Source organism: Pteropus vampyrus, unplaced genomic scaffold, assembly GCF_000151845.1.
Source record: "Pteropus vampyrus isolate Shadow unplaced genomic scaffold, Pvam_2.0 Scaffold113, whole genome shotgun sequence".
NCBI lineage: Eukaryota > Metazoa > Chordata > Mammalia > Chiroptera > Pteropodidae > Pteropus > Pteropus vampyrus.
Window position 1 is genome coordinate 1,163,468 of NW_011888894.1, and position 27,194 is coordinate 1,190,661.

General features: G+C 47.5%; 1 protein-coding gene and 1 non-coding gene across 2 annotated transcripts in view; one reads left to right on the plus strand and one right to left on the minus strand.

Annotated features, from left to right (window-relative positions):
• Positions 1–27,194, minus strand: part of DYSF (dysferlin) — a 211,933-nt gene that overhangs the window by 151,723 nt on the left and 33,016 nt on the right. The window contains exons 4-13 of the mRNA XM_023533853.1: positions 24,093–24,198; positions 15,801–15,915; positions 14,386–14,478; positions 13,805–14,016; positions 11,942–12,070; positions 11,442–11,504; positions 10,762–10,812; positions 8,139–8,169; positions 7,415–7,530; positions 1,230–1,356 (exon numbers count right to left, since the gene is read on the minus strand). Coding sequence (XP_023389621.1) covers positions 1,230–1,356; positions 7,415–7,530; positions 8,139–8,169; positions 10,762–10,812; positions 11,442–11,504; positions 11,942–12,070; positions 13,805–14,016; positions 14,386–14,478; positions 15,801–15,915; positions 24,093–24,198 — 1,043 coding nt within the window. The remainder of the gene's footprint in view (positions 1–1,229; positions 1,357–7,414; positions 7,531–8,138; positions 8,170–10,761; positions 10,813–11,441; positions 11,505–11,941; positions 12,071–13,804; positions 14,017–14,385; positions 14,479–15,800; positions 15,916–24,092; positions 24,199–27,194) is intronic.
• Positions 12,484–12,602, plus strand: LOC111743417. Its single transcript, XR_002781697.1, has one exon. It is a non-coding gene; the product is annotated as a 5S ribosomal RNA (ribosomal RNA).

Consider the following 27,194-nt stretch of genomic DNA (forward strand, 5'->3'; position numbering starts at 1 on the left):
TGGCTGTACAGAAGGAACCCATTTCATTTATTGATGTTATTAGTCAAAGCAGAAACCCTCAAATAATTTGCTTCATGCAAATCTTGTAAACAGGGACCCATGTAGCAAATGTTCTCCATTGCTGTGAACAAGGAGCAGCTCGATCATGCCAATGCAAGCTCCAAAACAGTGGCTCACAGGCCACAGCACAACCAAACCACCTGGGGAGCCTTTAAAAACTACCAATGTGCAGCCTGGGTGGATACCCACAACTCTAGAATATTCAGTGTACTGTAAGTCCCCACTTAATGTCATCGATAAGTTCTGCGACTTAAAGTGAACCGACATATAAAAAAACCAGTTTTACCATAGGCCGATTGATAGAAACAAGAGTTAAGTTTGTATGGCATCTCATCGATGTTACAACGAAAGACATTGGACAAAACATTATTTGAGGAACTGCTCTAATTCCCCCAGCATTTACTGAGCACACTGGATGAGGCCCATACAGAAATAACCACTGTGATAAACCGGGCAGTGGCCACACTAGCCTTCCTGGGAGGATGAGGACATGGCCACAGCTGGGGTGACCCACTATCCCAGTTTGCAGGGGACTGAGTGGTTTCCCAGGATGTGGGACTTTCAGTACTAAAACCAGGACAGTACAAGGCAAACTGAACACTGTTCTTCATCTGTGGAGACACCGAGCTCTACCAACATTTCAGAACCGCTTCTTCAGCCCAAGGTCTATCAACTTGCAGGTTGGGCTTCCTCAAGAAGGGAAAGAAATTCAATGAGATCCAACCCTGAGCACAAAACAGAGGGTCCGGATGGTGCTGACTCCCCATTGAGAACCAAGAAAATGGGTTCATAGAGGCTGAACAACCAGACTAGGCCTAGGAGGATGCTGAAATGGAGCCCAGGGACAGTTATTAGTCTCGATTTCTTGCACTTCTGTAACTCCACCAGCATTTACATTACTTCTCATTCATTCTGATTGCTTTTCTGTTAAGAACAGCAAAAACTCTTAGGAGGAGTTTTTAAACCTAGAGAGGGGTTGAGGCTTCCCCAGAGGGCGGAGTGGAGGGAGAGTTGGGCTGGGCACTGATGCAACAGACCCAGGGGGTGAGGAAGTCAGGCCAAGGGGAGGCAGGGAGGGAGCAGAGGGCAGCCCCTCCACCTCCTTCCCCCCAGGGAGCTGACCTGGCCCAGTCCAGGGTGCCCCCTCCTACCCAGAGTCCCAGACTCACTCTGTGGTAAGTCCTCAGCCCTGAAGACCCTCAGGCAGAAATGTGCTCCTCGAAGGGCCACGCCAGTCGGCCTGAGCAGGTTGCCTTCTATGTCCTCCTTGTCTTCAGAGGGGTCTTTCCTCTCCAGCTAAAATGCAAACCAAAGATGATTCCTTAAAGTGCTCTCAAACACAACGTTTTCCCTTCCACAACCAACAGCACTGAAATGGTGCATTTCGAAGAAAAGCAGGTCTCGCCCTGGGGCTTACTAGCATGCGATCTCAGGCTGGTTCTTCACCCTGAGACTCTGCTTCCTCACCTGGGGAGTGGAGACGAAGGTACCAACCTCACAGGCTATTGGGAAGATCGACTTTAATACTGATGAAAATGCATGTGGCACACGGTGGGCATTCAAGAACCTTAATCATCTTCCCACTCCACCCGTTTGAAAATAGTGCAAAAGTGACATGTCTAAGCTGACTGCTCTGTCTTCAGTGACGTCTGTTCATACACTCAATGCGTATTTACCGAATGACTATTAAGTGTCAGCATGGTGCCGAAGGGCCAGGGATGCAACAGTGAACATGATGGACAGAGGCCCTGGCCCCACGGAGTTCACCATCCTGCAGGGGAAGCAGACCTTTAAGCAAGGTCTTTTTCTCCCATTCCACTGACTGGATTACAGACCTGATGATGGGAACTGGAGCGAACATCTTGAACCATGATGAAAGCTGCACGATGAAGATGAGAGAGCACAGACCAGGAGACAAGGTCTCTCATCATTGGGGAAGCACTGTGCCTATTCTGGACTGCCTACCCAGGCATTTATGAGGGAGAGAAATAAACTTCCGTCTACCTTAACAACTATTTGGGGTATCTCCGTTACAGCAGCTGAACCTGTATCTTAATTCACAGGGGCCCAGATAAGAGATGATGGGAGCCTGACCTTGGACTCTGGTCTTGGGATGAGAAAAAGGAGAAGCATGCACTGAGGCTGTCATGCCAACAGTACTGGCCATTTGTGTGCATGTGGACCGACAGATGTTGGACTGAGGGATGAAGAATGAAACTCGGGCCTCTGGCTTGGGAAACGAAGTGGAAGACGGCGCCATTTTCTAAGAGGTCACCTAACACAGGATGGGAAGCAGATGTGAAGGGGGCAGCAGATAATATTAGGTTTTCATATATTAAGTTAGAGGCGCCTAAGGGATATGTTAATGTGGCTTTATTACAAGGCAATCGAACCTGTGTCTGGAACTCAGATGGTCCAGTCTGGAGATAAGCACTTCAGGAGTCTCAGGTGGACAGAGATGGGCTCCTCAATAGTAAGGGTCAAGGATACAGCAAAGAGGCAGGCAGAGGAATTTTACTGAACCATTGCATTTGAAGGATCCCTTTAAAACGGGCAGGGGCAGAGGCAGAAAGAATCACTAACGCTAAGGTAGGAGAGAGTTTCAAATAAGACCCAGGCTCTGGAATCAAACACTGTGGAGCAACGGAGCAGATGAATGACAGAGAAGTACTCCTGAGAGCTGGCAAAGGGTGACCGTTAAGTGAGTCACCGTTTCAGGGAGGAGAGTTGGTGGGTATAATACTGAAAAGCAGAAAGAATGAGCAGCTGGTAAACATGCAGCGAAAGGGACCCTTCCCAGAAGCTGATGACACCTGGAGGGAAGGTGAAAGCAGCTTGGAGAGGAGGAGTGGGGAGAAATGAGTGATGGCGAGTGTGTCTTAAGACAGGGAAACCTTGAGCCTGGCACAGATGAAAGGGCAGGAGCCAGAGGAGAAGGGCAAGAAAAGAGACCGGGAAGAGAATGTAGAAAAAGATGACAGATGACAGAAGACCGCACATGGCGAAGGAGATGAGGGGTGTGGAAAAGGTGGAAGACAAATGAAGACGGGCCATGAGCTGAGGACTGAGGGAGATTCAGGAGCCCATGCCGATCACCGCTGTGCAGTCTGGCTCTCTAAGGGAGGCTGAGCTTGGAGCTCAGGAGAGAGAGGCAAGTTGAGAAACAGCTACTGCAGAGGAATGGGATAAAAATTAAACGGCACCCAAGGAAAAGAGGATGTTGGCAGCACTCACGTCAACCAGCACCTCCCGGTGATTTCTGCCACCAAAGTGACCAAGTAACGGTGTGGACAGTGTGTGGGGGTTGGGACACGAGGTACGTGGGAGACCCAGGGTCTAGTAAGAACATAGTGAGAATTAGGATCATGGGGTCCAGGCTGGAGGAGGAGGAGAGAGTGACAGGAGGAAGCCGATGGACAGGAAAACCAAGAGGGGTCAGGGATCTGTAACTTCGGCAGGACAAGGGAGGGAAAGAGGCCGAAAGACCCTGGTGAAGAGAGGGATTTCTGAGCTCAGGATCTCAAAGGAAGTAAGACCAGATGTTGAAGGCTCATCGATGAGGACACGTCACACCTCAGAACGATGGCAAAGGTGAGAATCTGCAAGGAAGGACCCTCCTGGACCAGCTCTGCCGGGGGTGGGTAACAGCCCAGAGAGCCAGAAGAGGGGGGAATAACCAGTGAAGCAGCCCTCGAAGGAAGAGACAAAACCGAAGTGGGGAAGGGCTGCTGTGGCCGGGGCGCAGCAGAGAGAAACCAAAAGATGGGATTTTGATCTCCAGCACTTCCCATCGATCTTCTCCTAGCGTCCCCATCTCTATTACCCATCTTTTATTGCATGCTGTCTACTTTTTCCATTAAAGCCCATATCGTATTAATCACAGTTATTTTAAATACCCCCTCTGCTAATTTCTGCAATTCTGTCATATCTGAACCTGTTTCTAACAGCTGCTTTGTCTCTTCAGAGTGTCTTTTTGTTGCCTTTGACATGTCTTGCATATTTTTTAAAGCAAGATGTTGTGTTAAGTAATTTGAGGTAAACACGACTTTAGCATGAGAATTTATGGTAATATGGCTAGGAAGGGAACTGTGTTTGATGTTTGCTGTAGATACAGGTGGCAGAAGCTTCAAACTCCTCTAGTATCTAGGTTTTGCCTTCCCTCCATATTTTGGGCTTCCCCAAGTATACGAGTCTGTATGTCATATGTCACAGCTCTTTCAGCAGTAGTCCACTGTTGTCTCCTGGAGGCCCTGCTGGTGTGGGGTAAGGGCTGGGAAGGGGAGCATTGTAAGCTAATGAAATCCCTGAACCCTGGGGCTGTGGCCCTCACAACTGCTTCTCCAGTGGGCCAGCTTTTCCTTCTGCCTCCTGTTCCCTTCCCTGCCTACAGCATCCTCGACCTACCTCTGTGCAGTTCTGATCCCTGCTGGGTCTGGTTTTCTCCCCCCAGAGGGGAGACAGGAAGGCCTGAGGGGCTGGAACTGGAGAATGCCCATTCCCTTCCTGGGATAAGGCTCTGGCACAGTCTCCTTCCTCCGGAGAGTAGGTCTTTGTTATGAAGAAGGCTCTGGGTGAATTTTACAAGAGTTACTGCTCCTCCCAGAGACCTGAGCAGAGTTGGAGCAGAATATAGGGGCTTCCCTCTGAGCTGGTTTGAAGAGTGGCTTCATCAGGGAAAAACAAGGTTCCAATTAATAGGAAGAGGGGAGAGGATTGTTTTACAAAAGGATAATAGATTCAGAGATGCTGCATGGAAACAGCAAGAAGGTGCAACGGTGGAGAGACAGGCTACGGAGGGGCAGGGCTGGAGTGCTTGGGACGAGAGGGCAGGGACAGGTCCCTGGGGTGGGGCTTGTCCACCTGAGCTCCATCAGCCCCTGCACAGTACCCTGGGTTCTCCCTCCCCTAATTTTTCCACCACGGCTTCCCGAGTTCTTGTCATCAGTCAGCTCCTCATCCTTGACATCCTCATGGGACTTCCTCTGTCTGCACTCGGCTTTCCCCAGGGAACTCCACCCCTCACCGCCCTCCTGCATCTCCCACTCCTTCCAGCCATCTCAGGCTCCCTCATGAGAGAGGGCCGCACCTTGCAGCTGCCCCCACCACCACGTCACCATCTCTCCTTTCTGGAAGTCCACATCACCCACGTGTACCACTCTCTCCTCCGATTCTCACTGTCATCCACCAAGACAAGGACACGTGCTCACCTTGCCTTGACGATTTCGGTGCCTGCCTCACCATCTGCCTACCTGACCTCCATCCAGTTTTAATTCTCCCATAAAGATAATCAACATCCATGTGGACAAGTCATTTACCAACACAATTCCTTCTCCTCCACCAATGGCACCTTAATCTCCCCTCCCTTTCTGCTGCTAGAGATATAGCCATATCTCCAACCTGCAGCTGAGGTCAGAGTTACATCAGGACCCCTCCCCAGAGCCACTAAAATGAAAAACAGCCTTAAACAATAGCTTTGACACAATGAAGCAGTTTTGTGGTTTAAAACTTCTTGCTAAAGCGGAAAATAAGGGGGCTAGGGAAAGTCCCCAACATAGGCATGCCCAGAAGGACAGCTGATGTGACCTAGAATTCGCCTTTGCTTCATTGTGTGATCATTATCATAAATTAGCATTATGGTTAAGGCTGTACCCATCATGCATCTGATGCCATGACCATTCCGAAAAGCCCAAACGTGGTAAGAAAAGGGGCGTCTCCTTAATTCCAGAAAAAAAAACACCTTCTTTCCACGAAGTGACCACCCAAAATCGTGAATATTCCACCCCTTAATTAGATGAATGGGTAAAATCCCCAAACCCACCACAGATGGGGCGGCTCTCCCTTGAGCCTGACCGCTCTCCATCTGAGGGTGGACTTTCGCTTGGCAGAAGTCTTTGGGACTGACCGCTTTCGGCAGCTTGCTCTCCCTTTTGAGAGTGAGCTTATTTTGTCTCCAACGCTGACTGCTCCTGGCAGCCTATTCTCCCTTTTAAAAGTATATTTTAGCTTTTAATAAAGCTAGCTTGCATACAGTTAATTTCTGAGCATCTACCTTCAATTCTTTGTCGACTGAACACCAAGAACCGAGGTCCAGGAGTTCGAGGACTCCCCAGAACTGCAACACAATCACTCAGAACCATTCCTCTAGCAAAATCTGAACCACTGAAACCCTTCTCAGAAGACAGTTTATAACCTATCTGCCTCCTCCAACCCTGACTCACACAGAGCAAGGCACCCGACACAGAGCCTGGCACATAGCAGGTGCTCAATAAATATGCATTCTCTATTCTTTGTCCTCTTCATAAGCTCTAGGCCCTATCTTCCCGCATCCTCCCTGCCTGAGCCATCAGCCATGTCCAGATGCCCTGGCCACCTCGGCCCTGTGCTTCCACCACTCCTGCCTTAACCATACCTGACACCTCCACCATCCACCCACCTTCGTTCCACTTCTAAGCCACTGAGTATTTCGAGGCTCTACCACAAAGTCTCTGACCCAGAGCGGGCACTCTCGTGTCTGCTCAGAAATCTTCCTGTTTATATCTAATGAACCCCTCATTCCTCTCCTACAAATACTCTAAACTTCTCCTCTCCCCAAACAAACAAAGAGGCTCATAGTTCCCCAACTTTAAACACCTTTCTCATGCCACCACCTCCACTTATGACTTTACTTCCTGACCTGTAAAGGTGATAACGACATATTCTTAAGTGACATAATTCAGGCTATGATATGTAGGGAATGATCTCACTTCTGCAGAACTGAAATTCACGCAACAGATTCACGGTTGCCTGAGGCAGGAGGTGGGGGAGCGGGGTAAATGGGCGAAGGTGGTTAAAAGCTACAAACTTCCAGTTATAAAATAAATGAGTCCTGGGGATATAATGAACAACATGGTGACTATAATTAACACTGCATTGTATATTTGAAAGTTGCTAGAGTGTAGATCTTAAAAGTGCTCATCACAAGAAAAAGACTTTTTTTGTAACTATGTAGGATGACAGATGTTAACTAGACTTACTGTGGCAATCATTTCACAATGTATACAAATATCGAACCATTATGTTGTGTACCTAAAACTAATATGTTATATGTCAATTATACCTCAATTAAAAAATTATTTAAAAAACACGCATGCATATCCACGGGAGGATATGCAAAAAGATATTAATAACAGCTCTCTAAGTGGTAGAATTATGAGTGATTCATTTTTTATTTATACTTTTCCACATATTCTACATTTCTCATAATTACTAGATATTCTTTTAAATCAGAAAAACTAAAGTTGATTTTTGTTTGTCTGTTTGGTCCTCCACTACCAGGGGGAGGTGCTGTTGGGAAGACCCAGGAAAATGTACTCACAGGTGCTTCATCCCCAGGCCCCAAAACACAAAGGCTTGCTTTCAGGTAGCCTCTGGCCCCAGCAGAGAAATCGTCAGGGTCTGAGAGCAGCAGCCATTTCCTAAGATAGGCATGTCCTAAGAGAGACAACATCCACTGGTGACCACAAAATTGGCAGGACCCAAGCCTGCAACCACATCCAGGAGCTTGGGGAAGACTGCATTTGGGTGAGATGAAGGACTAGCCCACTGAGACATGGGGGCAGGGCTCGATTTCTTGAATAAAAGATACAAGTGCTCATGTAGCTTTCAGTCAGAAATGTTCATAGAAACCCCTGAGAAGGCAGCTAACAACCGACCCAAGGCCATTTACCCTCTCTCGGGAAGTAACCAGAGCAAAGCAGAAACCAGGGTGTGGACAAATCCTAGACTTGCCATGCAAGACCTTCCCCAGTCTGAGTAACCCCAGCCTCCAGCCACCCTTGCTTCAGCCTTCCAGATCTAGTATTCCCAACTGAGCCAGCTGAGACCCTCCTGAGGGTTTGAGCTCCCTGAGGGCCTGTTTCACCCAGAAGGTGAAAGCCTACCCTCCCTTCATCCCTGCAGCTCTCACCTCCAAAATCAAACTCCACCTCTAAATTCTAAAACCCCCCAAAAGGCAAGTGAGTGTCCCAAATGGGTGTCCCCAAGCAGCCACCAGACCCAAAGTGCAAGGATATGGCCAAAGTGATGAAAACGTCACTCACGGGGCTCTCTGTAAATGGTACCCACGTCCATCTGAAATCAAACAGAGAAAACACAAATTGAACTCTTGTCCCCAGAGTGGTACATAAAGTGTGGTCCATTATATCATACCATTAAAAATCATGTTTGGAAGGGAGAGCCCTTCTAGTTGCTAAATGGGATGCTTCCTGATTCATGAATGACTTAATAAAGCCAATTAGATCTTCAGGGCGGGGGGTGGGGGAGGATCATGTTCTGAAGAATATTTGAAGACGTGAGGAGATATTCATCATTTGACATTGCATGGAAAGTGGAATACGTTTGGACTGAAGTTTGGTAAATTATATCTGTGCATAGAAAAGAAAGAGGAAAGAAAATACAACGAAACAGTAACTATGCTGTCCCTGGGTGGTAGATCTGGGTGTTTTTTATTTTTATTCTTCCTTGTACTTTATAATTTTCTATTTAAAGAAATCATAGATTAGTAGGGTGTCTATTTTGGGGGGAGGTTATGGGGGATGGGCAAGGGATATATGGGAACTCTATACTTTCACTCAATTTTCCTGTGAACATAAAACTGCTTTAAGAATTTTTTTAAATCATAGATTACTTTTATAATTAGAAAAAATAATAATTTTTACCTTGTGGACAAAAAAGAGGGTCATATACTAAACCTGACAAACTCAGGGGAGGCCAGCATGGTAGACTCTACAAACTCAAGAGACCAAAAGTAACCACATAGGATGGTCTGAACATAAAAATCCCTAACTGTCACTGTGGACAGTCACATCCTAGGCCTGTAGCTTCCTTGACAATGGTCAATCTTTACCTTAAGTGGGCCCGAATATGGTCTTTGTGCACCTAAGATAACATACCCTTGGAATCAGAGTAATCTTTTCCAAACCTCTCAGGGCACAACTTCCTGCACCAGAGCACAGAGCCCCTCTCTGTTATCTTGTTACCTAAATACCATCTCTATGTGCTCTAAATGTTAATTATCAATTATCCTGTACCCACCAATGTAAAAGAAGTATGTGTCTCTCCATTTTACTTTTTATCCAATCCCAGAGATTTGTTCCACTTTGCTTTCTCCCACCTTCTTAATTGACCACCACTGGATTTCAACACCTCCTCCGTTGATTCTAATGTATAAAATAAGCTGCAAAACTGCCATTTTCTTGAGCATTGTCTTAATTTGTTGAGATTTCACTTTCTGGCAATTGTCATCAGTTTGGTTCAAACAAACTCCAAAAATTCTCTACAGGTTTAGACATTTCTTACATCAACAACCTTAATTTTAGAGTTCTCAGAACAAGAATGTGTTTCAAAGATTAGAGTCTCTAAACATAATTAAGATCCCATTTGTTACAGAATGACTTAGGCTCAAGCCTATTCCTTTTAAAACTGCTTCTCTAGGAAAAAAAGAGTTTTCTATCTTGTGACTCAATTCCCGGAAAGGGGATCATATTTTATTTGGAGAGTAGGGGAGGTTAATATATGCCTGTGCCCTTTCTTTCCATTTGATAAGTGCTTGAAGATTCTAAAGTGAGAAAATCATTACGAATTATATTAGAACACCATTCACGAAGGTCTCCATTGCTGGTTGCTGTTACTTTATGTGGCCTGTTAAAGCCATTCTATGAGCTGAATTGTACGGTCAGTTTTCCGTTCTCTATAAGGGACTGTTCCCTTCTGCACTGTCTGGGACAAAGGAGCGGGGAAGGCTCCCCACTCTCTCCACTGCCCCCCACCCCACCGCTCACTCTACTTCTGGAGCCCACTCCCAACCCAGAGTCAGGCACAGAGTGCCAGCGTCATGCTGGCCCAAGACAATCAGCTTAGGAGGACACTGCCTAAACTCAAACACACGGCCTTCCCAATTAAAATAAGAAGCTTAACACCTGTGTTGGAAATAAAGGAAGAGATTTCCCTTCTCTCTTTTTGTCAGAACATTTACCTTTAAAACTTATAAATGCAAATACTTTCTCTGTCTCTTTGAAATGGATTTTTTTAGAAACTAAATAAGCCTTTTCATCGGCTTTATGACCCAGAAGTGTCTTTCTCAAGGCTCTCCTTGTGTCTGTGTGAAAGGAGAGGCTAACTTCAGTGCACACTTTGCTCCAAGTTGTAAAACTACCTCCTCTCATAAAAATTCGAGCTTGTTTCTTGTTTTTTCCTCTGGATAAAAGTCAGTCAACTAATACAGACGTCACCTCAATTACCAAGCAAACTCAGGATGAACTATGTATGACCATGGGGGCTGTCAAGTCCTCTTACTTGAGGACTACTTACTCTTTATCTTGAGAACACGTATGGAATGAGTTATATCTGCTTGGCTACATAAAAAGATTTCTTTTTGTCTTTACAGTCTCTCTGTGGATTGCCTGTGAAGCACACCACATTCTGGTTTAATGCTTATTCGTTAATAAAAGTGTTCTCTTTCTCTACTACCTTTGTGGAGAGGATTTCTAGGCTGGAAGAAGATTTTGTTTTGTTTTGTTTTGTTTTGTCTATTAATTATATTTCACCAACACAGACCAAGACAGACAGGATCTCTGGAGTGCCAACCCTGGCACATTATCCACAGGGCCTCCACTAACTCGGATAAGGGAGAAGTGACTGACTTCATAGAAAATAAACAATTACCCGGAACTCCCCGATGAGAGCATCAGTCCTGAGGGAACGGGAATCTACCACCTGGAGGGAAAAAATAAAATAAAACTCTCATTCACAAGTAAATGTTCGCCCAGACCAGATCCAACCCGATAGCTCTTCCCTCCCCTACTCCATTCCAGAAATTGTTCTAAGCCATGTTTAATCATCACAAGAACCCTATCAGTAGGTGCTATTATTATCTTCATTTTACAGATAAAGAAACAGAGGTGAAGAGAAATTACAGAATTATAAACCCCTAAATGACAGAGGCAGAACAAGAACCCAGACAGTTTGGCTCCAGAGTCCATACGTTTAACCACTTAACTATATTGCTTTTTGGAGGAAAGAGGCCCAGAAAAAGAAAATCTTGTCCAGAAGCAGGCACATGGACAAACAAAATAAGATGAAAATTAAAGTACCGATCACAACAATGACCTCAGGACCCTGACCCAAGGCACCTATGGGTGCTGAGCAGCAGGGTCTCCTGACTTGGCCGCTGCCTCCATCTGAGCTGTGGAAGGCACGTCTGTGACCAGCAGAACTGTGGGGTGAGCTGTCTGTATCGCTCATACCCCGAGCCTGAAGGCTTCGGTCGCACACACACTCACACACTGACAGGCATGTGCCTGTACACTCAGCCCACAGAGAAGGCTTGGATAGCTGAGACGTACCGTGATAAAGATGGGCTCATCAAACAGCTCCGCTGGAGAGTCAAACACGTTGAAGAAAAGAGTCTGTTGGTTCAGGGCAAAAGGGAGATGAGTGAGTGACTGCTAACCCTCAGGCCAGGGAGAGGGTCAGCCACCACCCACGGCCTTTGGGTCTGGCCCACACAGACAGCGTGGAGTGAGCTCAGCCCAGCACTGAGCTTTGGGGACCTGACAGATTCTGAGACTTTCCTCCCCTGACCTCACAGAGGCTGTCATCTCAGGGATGGGGTGGGTGGCTGGCTCTACAGAATGACGAGGATGTGGAGTAGTAGGAGCCCAAGGCAGGAATAAGAGCTAGGACCCTCTCTCCACTACTTCAGATAGCCACTCAGGACCTGGCGCATCTCTCAAACCAAAGTAAGCACCACACGTAAAAACCGAGTGAATGGCCAGGCTCTGCCGTGTGCTCCTAATTCAGAAGGCCCACCCAGGTCCTGGTCCCGATACCCAGTGTCTCCCACCTCATTGAAGAGTGGGCTGTTTCCTTTGTGGATCCGCGTCCGTTTGGTCTGCCCGGCAGCAGTGACCTTGACCACAGGCTTGATGTTTACTCCAGGCAGCTGGCGCCCTTCAATCACCTGGACCCTGATCTGAAAGCCAGGAGGGCACATGAGCAGAAGGAAGGGGGAAGTGGGCCATCCTCCGCTCCGGCCACCACCCCAAGAGACCATCCTCACTGCTGGCTTCTTGGGAACAGTATTAAAAAGATTTAGAAGAGCATTTTAGAAACAATCGTATTTTCCCACCAATGTCCCTCACACCTATAAAATCCCATCGTTCCACAGAAGAGCCGCCAGGCTACCCCCAGGTAAGCTACTAGCATTAAATCCCAGGGTTGGGCCAAGGATCCAGCCCCCTGTTCACTTCACTCAGCCACTGGCACCTCAGGCCCTTTGACGCCAACATTTTTAAGCAGCTTGAACATTCTTCACTGACCATTCCTTCGGAGGTCAAACTTAAATAGTGAAGTGATCCTTCTTTATCCTTTATAAAATGCAATCCTGTCTACAGCCATGCTACCCTGAACACACCTGATCCCTTCTGATCTCGGAAGCTAAGTAGGGTCGGGCCTGGTTAGTACTTGGATGGGAGACCACCTAGGAAGACCAGGTGCTGTAGGCGTAAAAAAAAAAAACAACAAAAAACAGATGCAATGCTGTCTTACATTCTGAGAAACAAATTAAGAGTCTTCTCCACTGAACTACAAGTAAATGAAGGTTTCAAGAATATCTGTACTTCTGAATTTAGGCAAAATATTTAAAAATATGAAAATTTGAAATATGATAACAATTTTTGTAGAAAAATAATATTTACTGGTTCTAATTTCTAAACAGCAGTTATTTATTGGCCAACTCTTTTTTTAGAAATAGCATACTATAGAAGAATATATTATTAATTACAATGGGAAAGTAAGTGATTTATCCAAATGTTCTACAATAAACATATATTGATTTTCCAAGGATAAAAAAAGTAATAATAATAATATAATATGTTAGAATTTTGTCTTTCAGGGAAACATAGTGGTTATAGCTAGGACTTTGGCTTAAAATACCATGACTTAGAACTAAAATATATTTTTACAATTTATTGCACTTAATAAAGATTCAAGTTTCCTATTTTTAACTTTAAAAGTAGTTCTAAAGAGTTAAATATCACTAAATGCAACTATATCAAAAGGAAAATTTTTGTGCCAAAGAAAAAGAAAAAGCAAAGGACCAAAATTAAAAGGCAAATAAAATGAGATGAGCTTTTGGATAAAAATATGTCAAAGGGTTAATATTAGTTTTATTCTCTGAAAAGATTGAACAAATTCAAATTTCACATAACTGTCAGAAAAATCCATGGCAATAAGGAAGGGCATGGACATAGAGAGAAAAAAAAGCTAGACAGAGCTTCTTAGATCAGGGGATCTTGTTAAAATGCAGATTCTGATTCATCAGGTCTGGGGTTCTGCATTTCTAACAAGCTTCCAGGTGATGCTCACACGGCTGGTCCAAGGACCACACCTCGACTAGCAGGAAGTAGCTAGCCAGAGAAACTCTGGCTGGGAAACAGATAATAGATGTAAAGCTATGCTGAATCTCTGCAGTGGCCCCTCTTTTTTCAAGAGCAAAACGAGAGGCTGGGCGGAAGCTTGTTCTGAGGCTCCAAAATGTGAACTGCCCATTAGGCATCTGTGCAGGTCCCAGGGAAACCAGACTCCCACCTAGGAGAGGCTTGAGCGTCTTCCCTGAGGCTGGACAGACAGGCAGGCACTTGGCAGTATGGCACTAGCAGCTGCTGACCCACGAAAGGAGGAGACTGTGGTCAGAGTTGGCCGTCACCTGGAAGTCCTGTGGCTTGTCCGACAGCAGCTTTCTAGGCGTGGGTGTGCTTCTCTTCCTTTTACTCCCAGGGTGGTACGGGGGAGGATGGGAAGGTGGCTTCTTTGGGGTGGTGGGAGCACCCGGGCCTGCGACACCACTCTGGTCCAAGAATGGCTCTGACTCATCTCCCGTGAGCCCTTGCTCCTCGGCGTCCTCCTCTCCTCCGGTGTCTGGGAGGAGAGGGTGCTAATGAGGTCTGGGTCCCTCTGGCCCTGCCCTTGGGACCCAGCCCAGCCCATGGAGTATCCAAAGGGCATGAGCATCAAGACCCACCACACACCTCCCTGCCCCTCTCCTTCCCTCATCGATGAGAAAGGGTGGATGAGGAAGAAAGAAGAGAAGCTTCCAACAGCTAAAATTGGGGGCAGTCAGTCCAGTTAGTCAACAGGAAGGAAGCAATGGCCCCAGCCCTCCCCACCATGTCCTGCAGGGGGAGCCCCTCTGGCCACCTCGTCCCACTCTTGTGAGCTGACGATGGCGGAGATGAAATGGTTACGGGTGGCAGGATTAAGATCAGGACAGCCCTGGCTGTGTCTCACCCACGGGGGCCAGCCACTTCTTTCCAGAGTGTCTCGTGTCCACGGTGCTGTCACTGAGCAGAGACCAAGTCTCGGCCCGGCTCTGTCCCCCACCTAGCACGTGGGCAGGGCACAGCCCCAGGAGGGGAGGAGGGAGCTGGGTGAGGAAAGCCAGCTAGCGCACCCCCACTCAGTGCTGCTCTCCTCACCCATCCCAGCCTAACGCAAAGCTCAGGAACAATTGCCATGTCTGTCAGGAACTGTCTCTTTCAACACCTTCCAGGCAAGACTGGGAATTTGTCACTTCTAGGAGCCTCCCTGAGTGGCACAAACCTAATTCTGTCAGATCCACCTCAAAAGTTGTCACAGAACATTCCGGGTCCTCCACACTCCCTGCCCTGTGCCACCAGAAGCACCTCTTCTCCCCACCTCGACCTATACTCCAGTCCAGAGTGATCTCCCTATCCCCAAGTTCAGAGAGTGCCGAGCCCCAACAAGATGGACCTTGCTCTGCCTCCTTCACCAAGAGTCCCACACAGGGCTAGGCTCCAGAACAGGCCTAGAACATTGTCTCATAAGACAGAGGCTGCTCTGATTTAATACTGTGTTTGCCTCTAGGTCACTTCACCATGAGACAATTACAGACTCTTTCCCATGGCGAGTCTTTGCCTGGCCCATCTGTTGTAGCTTCCTGCATACCCCATCAGGTTTCCACGCCCAGCCCCGCACTGGTAAGCCAACCGCTCTGGACTTGGTCTTCACTTGACAAGCCCAGCAGAGGCAAGTGAAGGGGCCTGAAGCAACCTTGGGACTTAGCTGACTGTCTGCTCTTTTTACAAATGATAAACTGCAGGCCCAGAGAGGGAGAGTAGTCAACCCAAAGTCACACAGCTACTTGCTGTCAAAGGCAAGCCTGGAACTCAGTCACACAGCTACTTGCTGTCAAAGGCAAGCCTGGAACTCATGTTCCCTGACTTCAACGTAGAGATCTTTCAAAGAAAATCCAACTCTTTTGTCACTTTTCATCACCAAAGGCCTACTGGATACCAGGGCAGGGAAGCTTTAGTCTCTGGGCAGTGGGTGAGACCTCAGGTATCCCCTGGACAGACCCCATCCCAGACCCATCTAAAGTACCCACTCATCCGGAGCTTCAGAGCACCTAGCCCAGGCACAGCCCTCCTCCTGGACAGCGAGAGCTGGGAGGGCATCCTCATATTGACCCTAGGAGCACCTAGGGGAGCACACCTCCTGTCCTTTTTCCCGCGTGATGGAAGGCAGACATCAGGACGCCCACCCACGGGTGGCCTCTCTTCTCCCCCAACCTTGGAGAGGCAGCAGAGGCTGCTGAAGCCTCGCTGTGGCCCCCACCCCCAGGTTCGGGAGCCTCTGCTGGGCTTCTTCCCCTGGGCCCTGCCAGGGTGAGATGGGCTCCTCACCAGTGACCATATCCAGGTCAGGCAGAGTCGGGGAGGGTTCCAGAGGAGTAGTGGGTGGGAATAAGGGCACAGCTCCAGGGAGCGGCGTGTAGGACACCTGCAGGACCAGCGAGGCCTAGAAGAGATGGGGAATGAGAGGGCAGCAGGTTAATGCATTGGCCTTGGACCACCGCCCTCCAGCATCCGTCCATCTATCCACCATGAAAGGTGGCTCTGGTTACAAAGCCACCCAAGGGCCCACCAGCATAGTCAGGTGAAAAAGAGCACAGACTCTGAAGTCAGTTTCCACCACTCAGGAGCTGTGTAATCTTGGATAAGACCTATAACTTCTCTGTGCCTCGGTTTCCTCATCTATAAAACGAGAGCAGTGATAGCAATAGCACCTTCCTCACAGGACCTCATGAGGATTAAAGGAGTTGATAGAGTACATCGTAAGCTTCCATAAATGAATCAGCGATCCAGCCTCTCCTGTCAGATTTTTCAACTCTCAGCCTAGTCCCATTTTCAGGAAAAAGCCCCTTTGGCCTCTTGGCTGCTCAGCTGAGGGCTCTCGCCTGTGTCTCCACAGACACCTCAGCCTTGCTCTGCTCAGGCCAAACTCTGAGAGGGTCTCAGGGCGCTGCTTGTCTTTCTGAGCTCTCTCTCCTCCCAGAAGCATCCTCATCCGTGCCTAACCCCCAGCTGCTCCAGCTGTGACTGCCGAGAAGAGAGCGACTGGCCTTACCGCTCACGTGGACAGGAGAAAGCTGCCTTGTGCCCCCACCCCACCCAACCCCACCATGAGACCTGCACTGTTCAAAGGGCCCCCTGAACCTGCAAAAAAAGTACAACCACAGCAGGCCCTCCAGCCTTGCAGCTCTTAGGCCAGTGGGGGCCTGGCCAAGCATTTCCTGGAACTCCAGATCCAGCAGGCCCACTGGGGCAGCCTTTTTATATAATAGATGCTCTAGTCAAGAAAGTTCGAAAAGTTCGAAAACTTCAAAGAAAAAAAGAAAAAAACTTCAAAGGCAAAAAAGAAAAAAACGAATTGCCATAATTCCACCACTATTCACATTTTGATATAATTCTCTCCAATCTTTTTTAAACAACAGTGTACAGCTCTGCTATATATAAAATGCTTTTCTTTTACTTAACGTTAGACAATAAGCATTTCCCTGGGTTTTCCCAAACCCTTTATAAATATAATTGTTAAGGATGCATAATAACCTCTGAGTGGCTTTAGTATAATTCACTAGGCATCTGTCTCTACTGACTGATATTAGGGATGTCCAGAAACTTCTGGAGTGAATTCTTATCCCGAGACAGAAAGTGCTCAAGGACTAGATGTATCCAGCTCTGGGACTTGAACCCTCCAGAATGGGGCCTGGGCAGAGTCATCCAAGCTAAGGGAGGGCGAGACTGGTGAGAGTGTTGGGCTCAGAACACTGATGAAGAATCTCGAAGCCACCTCCACATCACAGGAGACCCCGAAAGAGGCCAGGAGGCCAGGGAAGGCAATGAGACACTTCCAAGTTCCAGATCCTAGGCTTTGCCCTAACCGCCGCTGCAGGTCCCTAAATTACCACCAGGTGTCGCCACTTGCGCAGCCAGTACTCCCTGCCCTTGGAACCCAAGCTCCTGCAACCCCAAAAAAGAAAAAGAACTGCCCCGCCCCAGATGCCCAGACCAGCCCGCGGCCACGCCTGACTCCTGGAGACTCTGATGCAGGTCTGAGATGCACCTGGGCATCTGTATTTTTCTCCAGTTCATCAAAAGGCAATTCGGGCTCTTCAGAGAACTAATTACAAGATTAGGCCAAGGTAGATAGAAGATAACCCTGGAAAATTTTTTTTATGGCAGAAAGCAAGAAAATACAAAAAGAATGATAGAAACATGTCAAAGGTCATGGAAGCCTGCTTTCAGGGGCTGCCACTGGCCAAACTGGGAAAATTTAAACATGAAAATAAATAATGACTGCAACAGATTAAACCATTAAATAAAAGAGGAATATATGAATCCATATGGAAATAAACAAATAAATCAGAAGGAAGCTTTTCTTTACAGTCAAATGCCAACTGATTAATGCAGAATAAAATAACTGATTTAGAATATCACCACTTAAGCAATCATCAAAACAATTAATCCAACCAAGAAGCAATAATGGCACAATTAGGAAATGAACGAAGAATTTTAATAGACTTTTTTTGGAGTGCTGAAAATGTTCTAAAATTAGATAGTGGTGATGGTTGTATAATTCCATGAATATACTAAAAACATTGATTTGTACACTTTAAAAGATAAATTTTACAGTATGTGATTATATCTCAATAAAGCTCAATAAATCTCCAAAAAAAATGCAACAATAGATGTTAAAACTGCTGGGTAAAAGTTGGATGACATACAGGGCCTTCATACAAAGTGCCTCCCCCTCAAATTCTTACTTATTAGAAAAGGGAATGAATTTTAGATTAGTGGAGAAACCCAAAAATTCTACATTAACTAAATGATCAAGCTTAATAATTCAGTAATGAAACAAATCACAATCAAATCACTGCAGGCTACAATGAGAACAAGGTAGCACCACTGTGTAATATTCTTGCCAAAGATGTCCAACCTAAACCTAATTACTGGGAAACATCAGACAGTCCCAAACTGAGGTCCAGTCTCCACCATAATGGTCCTGTATTTCCAAAAGTCAAAGTCACAAGGTTATAAAAGTCAAAAGAAAACTAAAAATTTCTCCCAGAGGGAAGCCAACTAAAGAGACAGAACAACTAACACAACAGGTGATCTTTAATTGGATCCTTTTGTTCTAAAGGACACTGTTGAAAAAACTGTTGAAGCTTGAATGAGGGTCTGTGGGTTAGATGGCAGTGCTGCCCCAGCGTTCATTTTCTGTGTTGAAGGTTATGTTGTAGTTCTATATGAGAAAGTCCTTAAATAGAGAAAACACACACTAAATTCAGGGAGGTGAGCCAGACGATTGGTGACCTAGTCTCAAATCGTTCAGTACAAAATATTCTTTATTCTACTCTTAAACCTCTTCTCTGAATCTTAAATTATTTTAAAAATAAAAGGTTTAGAAAATCTGAGAAATCTGTTTCTGCTCTAAGCATCGGAATCTCACTCAGTAGAGAAACATAAGGCCCCCCACCTACTCAAGACCAGCCACATAGTTTTCGGGCCCACTGCAAAACGAAAAGTCAGGCCCCTTGTTAAAAATTATTAAGAATTTCAAGATGGTGACAGCAGAGAACTAAACCAGGCATGGGCCCCAAGTGCCTACACGACTGGCCTGTGTGGAGTGTTTGCTTGGCTCAGCCTGAGTTGGGCCTGCATCTGAAGGACCCCAGGGTGTGGGGCCCCAACTGACAAAGCTGGCCCGACCCATTTATTCATTCATTTGCTTATTCATTCCCACCATAAATATGTACTCAGAGCCTGCACAGAGCCAAGCACATCAAAATACTGGGTTATTTTTACAAACAAAGCAAAAGCTTCAGCCCCCATGGAACTGACATCATGGCAGAGGAGACAAACAATAAATAATAAAAGAAATAAATCATAAGTTATACAGTATGTTAGAAAGAAAAGGTAAATGGCAGCAAGAGGAACGAGGGGAGCAGGAGGGCATCCAGGTAGCAGTATTAAATCAAGCGGTCTCAGGGACCCCAGTAAGGTGAAGAGAGTTGAGCCAAAACTTAAAGGGGACATAACTTGGCTGTCCTTCAGCCCAGGTTCTTCCAACACTTGGTAACTGAAGTCCCCTGACCCTGGGACCAGATTGCCTTGAAGAACACCTCCTTCTATTTCTCAGGGCTCGCCCTGCTTACCCACCCTCCCCCACCCCCTCATGCCACCTGCAGGCTTCTGGCACACCACCTCTGGGCAGAGGTGGAGCCTCGGGCGTGTAACTCTTCCACATCATGGCCTGGATGTCAGCAGCTTAGCACAAGGGCTCAGGAGCAGCCCTCTGGGAGGAGCAGAGAGGAGCAATGACCCGAGAATCCCAAGACCACCAGGCAGCCCTCCCTGGGATCTCCAGAGCATCCTGTTTCCTCCACACTGATAACTCTGCACCAGCCTCCCGAAGAACTGGCAACATGCTGGTGGCTCCAGGCACTCGAACGAGACTTCCATGCCCGAGACAGCTCCACCTTTTATACGCTCACCAGGGAGCCACAGGAACATCTCTAGCAGCTTCAAAGGATCTAGAACCCAGGATCTAAAACAGGTCTCGCCACTAGGGGACAGACTCCTGGGACCGCCGCTTCAGGACCAGGGGTAGTTAACACTGGAGGCTTCTAGCTCTGCTAAAGATCTAAAGGAAAGGGGGCATGTCTGAGGGCCCCACTCACCATCAAGACATCTCACCCTCATCGTGACATCATGCTTCATCCCCTCTCCCCTTTTCCAGACATAACCAGAGCTTACGCTTTCTTCCTGTGGGATGTATGTGAGCTCGGTGCTCTTCCAGACCATATAACCTTGGCCTACAGCCCCAAGTAGGACCCACTTTAAGTCCCTCCACATCAAAGTACCCCATATGACAGTCCTATTCCTCAGGTCTCCAGTCCCATCATTGCCATGCAGACATCCTACCACAAGACCATTATCAGTCAGTCATGTGTCCACCAAAACATGCTGGCCTGGATTAGGTAACCTCAGTCACCCGTGTCTGCAATCTTTGGGTCACAGCAATATTACAGAATTCTGGAGGGTCCTGTCTGGCCCCCAGGCCAGGGGGGCCTAAGAAATCAAAGGCAAAGACAGGGGACAACTCATCAGATCCTCCTACAGGTTACGCAGTCAGGCTATGGGGTCCTTCGCCCACCCTGCCATGCTCAGCCTCATTGCTCGCCTACTTCCTAGGCTACAATTCTCTAACACTGAGCTCAGCAGGATCCAACAGAGACCTCTCCCGATACACATTTCCCGAGCAAAGAGGAAAGCCCCATATGTGCCTGGGTTTTAGATACCTTTCCCTCAGACAACGTCCAGAAGCTGGCGGAGGGTACAATGCAGGCCTGAGACGAGGTGGCATGGGGGGCAGAGGTGCTGGCAGCATCTCCGAACCTCTTGAAGGAAACCGAGGCTTTACCAGAGCACTTTGTCTGCCTCGCTCCTGCCCCTGCTCCTGTCCCCATGGGCTGGAGGCTCCCCCAGGACAGGGGCAGTGTTTTCCCCTTCAGTCTGGAAGCTGACTGAAGGTGGATTTGGCATCTTCTCGTGGCACGCAGGCCGGCGTGCCATATCTGAAGGGACTTGGGTGAGAACACTGAGTAACAGGCAAATGGAGTCCACACCTAGCCTGCTACAGGCCCCTCCTCCTCCTCTCAGTCCTTGCAGGGTTTTCTAAGGATCCCACTGGCCCTATGTCCACTCCCAACACTCCATCGGCAGGTTCTTTTGGCTCTCTGAGGCAATCTGAGCTCTCACCAATTAGGGATACCTGCTATGCTCTGCCCAATGGGTTCAACCCAGAAATCAGCCTTAGTAAAAAGGCCAGTGAGAATCTGTAGCTGCTGACAAGGCTCTCTATCCCTTCTGTCACATCCCCAGTTCTCTGTGCCTCCCGCTGCAGCACAGCCAGCCCCAGGTCCCACGTGGGAAGCCCCAGCTCAGAGGGCCTTGGAACCTGCCTAGGGCTGCACTGTGATTTAGTGCTATCAAAGAGATTAAAGATGGACCCAGACTCTCTCCACAGGCTACAGCTGCCTCCTGGGCAGCAGGGAAGGAAGCCCCATCTGTGCTCAACCGGGGGCTAAACCAAGTGGGGCCCAGCCCTCCTCCCCCATCCATCATTTTCTGGCTTTCACAGTCCCTTTTTGGAGATGTGGTTTGTGAAGCATTGGCAAGCTCTGCAGACAGCCAGGGGACCCAACCCAGGGAAGAGAAAGCAGCAGGTTTCCGGCTGGTGAGCAGAAGTACAAACAAACCCTGGGAACCGAGAGCGAGAGGAGGAGAGGTGAGGCTTCCAGAGTATGTCACCAGACTGGCTCAGTCCCATCAACAAGGACTAGGTGTGAAAAGCTGGATTCCCTTTGAGGTTGGAGCAGAGCAAGCTCAGAACTTGCAGAAACCACCAGTGTCCCAGATGCATACAGGGCTAGAGTGGAGAGACATTTAAGCAGCTCAGCCAGGAAGCAAGCAACCCTGGTTGGAGGCATGGTGAGCCGGATACACAGCAAAGAAGGAGCCCCATCCCCGAGATGCAATGGGGAAGCACCACCCAGATCCTCTGACTCAAAATATCTCTCACCAGCTGCCTTGATGCGTAGATTTCTCCATTAGTGCTCCACACCTTTAGAGTTAGCTACGGCCCTCTGAAAGGACAGTTCCAGAATTCGCTGGAGTCCTTCTTGACTATAGAAATGTGATACTGTAATTTAAATGCGAAATATATATTTGGTCTTAGTCCCTATTTCTGGCACTGAGCTACAGAGTCCCTTGGAACTTCCTAAGTGATAAGAGCGGTGAAGTTTCTTTTATTATGTTAATGTGGATGGGGTTGCCAGTGGAGCCAACCAGTGGATTAGAGGGTTGAAATTTTCGGCCCTACCCTCTACACCTCAACCCCAGCCTCCAGGGAGAAAAGAGGGGCTGGAGATTGAGTTCAATCACCAATGACAAATGATTTAAGCAATCTTGACTATGTAATGAAGCCTCTATAAAAACCTAAAAGAACAGGGCTTGGAGCACTTCCAGGTCGGTGCACACATGTGGAGATCGGGGAGAGTGGCACACCTGGAGGGGGCGTGGAAGCTCATGTCCCTGGCCCCATACCTCGCTCCTTGTCTCTCTTCCATCTGGCTGTTCCTGGGTTATATCTTTTTATAATAAACCAGAAATCCAGTAAATTAAATGTTTCTCTGGGTCCTGTGAGCCCTTCTAGCAAATTGAACCCAAGGAACCTCCAATCTATAGCCAGTTGGTCAGAAGTACAGGTGACAGCCTGGACTTGTAATTGGCATCTGAAGGAGGGGCAGTCTTGTGAGACTGAGCCCTTAACCTGTGGGATCTGATGCTGTCTCCAGGTAAATAATGTCAGAGTTCAGTTGAATTGTAGGACACCCAGCTGGTATCAGAGAATCGCTCAGTGGTGTGGAGGGAAAAACCCAGACACCTACCTTGGAAATTGGAACTATAAACAATTAGGAGCATTATTAGGAGAGTGGAGAGTTCAAAGAGAAGACAAAAAGGGGTTCCGGAGGTGATGGAGACAGGCTCGTGAATACAGCCTGAACCAGAATGTTCTACCAGGGAGCACTGTCTGGGAAGGACCCACCAAGGAAGCATCCCAGCCGCCTTCACTGTCTTAAGTTGCCTCAGGAGAAAGTGCCAGCATCAGGAAGGCAGTGAACCACTCCATTCAAGTTTAAGAGATGCACCCTCGGATTCGTGTCCCACATTGGACATCAATTCACTGTGTGACTTCAGTCAGTCACACTCTTTAGGTCTCAGTACCCAGTAGTGGTTCTATTCAGAACTCTGCTCAGACTGGCCACTTCCTGACTCACCAAGCCAGCCAAGGGCCCCCAATCCCCCCGCCAACCTCCCACCCCTCCACACACACACACTCCACGAGACAAGACAGCCCCACTCTGTCTGAAAGAACTCAGCCCAGAATCCCATCGTGCACCCTGGGAGGAAGTAGTTCCAAATCACAAGTTCCCCCAGTGCATCCTGGGAGGTTGAGCCAGAGGGAGGTCAGGAATTCCACTGACCAGGAAGAAAGAACCCTACAGGATATATTTAGCTCACTAAAAATAACAGGAGGCCAGAGATGAGGGCAGGGATTTGTCTGGGAGGACTGGGAGAGCACTGGGAAGGCTGGGGAGGGGCGAGAAAAACAATGGAGGAAAGGAAGTGGGTGGCAGGTCTCAGAGGCAGGGCAGAGGGATGTCTGTCTCCCTTGTGATCTGTGACCCAGATGACTCAGATATTCTGGAACTGGTAAAGGGGGTTGTATGGTGAGGGAGGGCTGACGGGGAGATTGGGGGAGCCATAACCAAGGCTGCGGGAAGCTTAGGAAGACATGGGTTTCTAGTAAAACCTACCCCAGGAAGGGACCCAGGATTAGGCCAAGCTGGTCTGAAGCAAGGCTCATCTGAGCCCTGCAGGTGGGGCGGGGCTCCCTCCTGTCCCCCTCCCATCTCTTCCACCCAGAGCCCCATCCCAGGCCCCCTGAGCTCTGGCCAGGGAGGGCCAGGCCTGGTAGGTTAGAGCTGGAGTAGGACACAGCTCTGGGGTCAGAAAGGCAAGGCCTTGAACCAGAAACTGCCCTGATGCAGAGGCCTGATGAGCGCTTACCCCTGTAGGCTGCTTCTTGGTGTCCAGCAGGAGCGCATTGAAGCTGGCAGACAGACTGGGGGTGGCGAGGACCTCCCGGAGTGGGACCTTGGCTTCTCCCAGGAACCTGAGCGGAGGGAAAGTAGAATGTAGAAAACTATCCTCATATGCCAGCTCTTCTCCCGCCATCACCCTCACCACCACCAGCACCACCACACAAACACCACACAGAAAAGCTGATCTGCGTAGCTGATCTGCAAGGTGCCCCATGCAGCCCTGTCCCCAGTCACCCCAATCACCATCTCTGGAGAGCCAAGCCCCTCTCCCCTGCATATGAGCGTAGAGAGACACCTTTCCTTCCTCTAGAGTCAACTTTGACCCCTTTCTGCTCCTCCTCAGAGGCCCAGCCCTGCCACCCCATCCTGCCTTGGTGCCCCACTTAAGGTCTGTTTTGGCCATCGGACCCGAGCAATCCACCAGATGGTCATCTCCTGAAAGTAGGGGCAGTTCCTTCACTATCACATCTGCGTTGCTCCCAGATCTCAGCAGTTCATCTAACCCACATCTACACAGGCCATCTATACTGGTTTCCCAGGCTTGGCCAGCAATAATTATAAATGAAGGGAAAAAAAAAAAAAAACAGAACTTCTGTCTTCGGGAACAGTAAGAAAAGAAAATCGGGGCAAGGGAGACATGCCACAATCCCAAGAGAGGCCCAGAACTGTCACACCACATACACCTGAGCTCACATCTCTGAGGGAGGGAAAGGGACTCCATAAATGGATAGGCTCTTAGGATAGAGCCAGTCACCATGTGATGATCAGTGGAGGGACTCTTCCAAGAGTGCCAAGGAAAGTGGTTATGCTCCCTGAGCTATGAAATGCAAACTGCATTCTGCAGTGGCAGAAGAAAGTCAGAGCAGCAAGTAGCCTTGTCAATCACAACTGTAGCCTGGTACCTGCATCAGACTTCTGCATGCTTCCTGCACGTTATCGTCAGGGCACGAACAAGGAACACCCATGATGTCCTTTCATCATTTGCTTTTTAATGTTTTTCTCTAATGCATAAACAGCGAACCTGTTACCTGAGACTTTCCTTCTTCTAGTCTATGTAACAATGGATTTGAATATGACTTCATGAAATAAAACTTCAATCTTCACCTAATTAGCTGGTTTTTAAAAATGGCCGCTTACTACCTCACACCCATTAGGATGGTTACTATCAAAAAAAAGAGGTGGAAGAGAGGATGTGTGGTGGTGGAGGAGGAGGAGGAGAAGGAGAAGAAGAAGAAGAAGAAGAAGAAGAAGAAGAACAACAACAACAACAACAACAACAAGGGGAGGGAAATAACAGATGTTGGCAAGGATATGGAGAAATTGGAAACCTGTGCACTGCTGTTGGGAATGGAAAAATGTGCAGTTGCTATGGAAAAGAGTATGGCGGGTCCTCAAAGAATTAAAAAAAGAACAATCATATGCTCTAGCAACTCCACTTCTGGATATTTACCCCCAAAAGTTGAAATCAGGGACTCAAATAGATATTTGCACACCCATGTTCATAGCACATTATTCACAATAGCCAAAAGGTGAATGCAATCCAAATGCCTATCAACAGATAAATGGATAAGTAAAATGTGGTATATACATACAATGGAATATTATTCAAACTTAAATAGAAGAGAAATTTCAGCACCTGCTACAACATGGAAAAACCTTGAATATATTATGCTAAGTGAAATAAGGCAGATGCAAAGGACAAATACTGTGTGATTCCACTTAGAAGGTACCTAGAATGAGCAAGTTTATAGAGACAGACAGTAGAATAGTGGTTATCTAAGACTGGGTGGGAAGGGGGAAGGGGAGTTATCATTAAATAGGTACAGAGTTTCAGTACGCAGTGACAAGAGTTCTGGTGGTGGATGGTGTTGATGGTCGCACAACAATGTGCTTAATGCCATTTTACTGTATGCTTAAAACACTGTGAATGAAAACGTTGCAATGTAATAAATCTGACAAACTCAGGGAGCTACATGGCAGGCCTGACAAGCTCAGTAACCGAAAGTAACCACACAGGCTGGTCCGATCATAAATTCATAACTGGGCAAGTCATAGCGGGTAGTCACGTCCAAGGCCTATAGCTTCTTTAGCAAAGGTCATTCTTGACCTTAAGTGAGCCCTGTCAATTGTTCTTGCATCTAAGATAACATACCTGTCAAACGTCAGAGTAATTTTCTAGACCTCTCAAATACACAGCCCCAGGCACCAGAGCAGGAAACTGCAGAATCCCTCACTCTTAATTTGTTTCCCGCATATCAGCTCCATGTGCTGTAAATGTTAACTATTAACTATCCTGTACCCATCAATGTAAAAGAAGTATGTGTTTCTCCACTTTGCTTTTTATCTTATCTTAGGGATTTCCACACTTTGCTTTCTCCCGCCTCCTTAACCTACCGCTTATGGATTTCATTTACCTTCCTTTCTTTTCTCCTTTGACTCTAACGTATAAAATAAGCTGCAAAACTGCCATTCTCCACATCATTTTCTCAGTCCGTGGAGATTTTGCTTCTGTCGTGCTCTCAAAATTTGGCTCAGATAAAGTCTTATGAAACTTTCCTGTAGGCATAGATGTTCTTTAATCAACAAAAGATAAATTGGTAAGTTTTGTTATGCATATTTTACCATGATAAATAAATAAACTAGCCGCTATGTAAGCTTCTGGACATCAAAATCCCTCGATATCCATCCCTCTTAGAACCAGCAGACTCTTGGTCACCTCTTGCAGGTTTCCTTGCTAGCAAGGCAGTAAACATGATATGTTTTCAAGACCAATTTTTCCAACATTTCTGTAAAGAAAAGCCTAAAGGGAGAGATGTTCACTAATACTCATTCTGGGGTTCTAAGGGCCCTCGCGATGCTAGTAGAGTTACATTTTCTAGAACTTGGACTGGTTTGTTTTATATGCTTTCACAGCACAGAGCAAATTTGTACCACAGCTCACTGAGCTGGGGGCTCCTGGAGTGTCCTGGGGCCAGTGAGAAGAGGGCACCTATTACCAGGCTGTTGCCTGAAGTGTCCTCAGGACCCGGGCATTATCAAAAAGACCAGTGGGTGTTGGTGACCCATG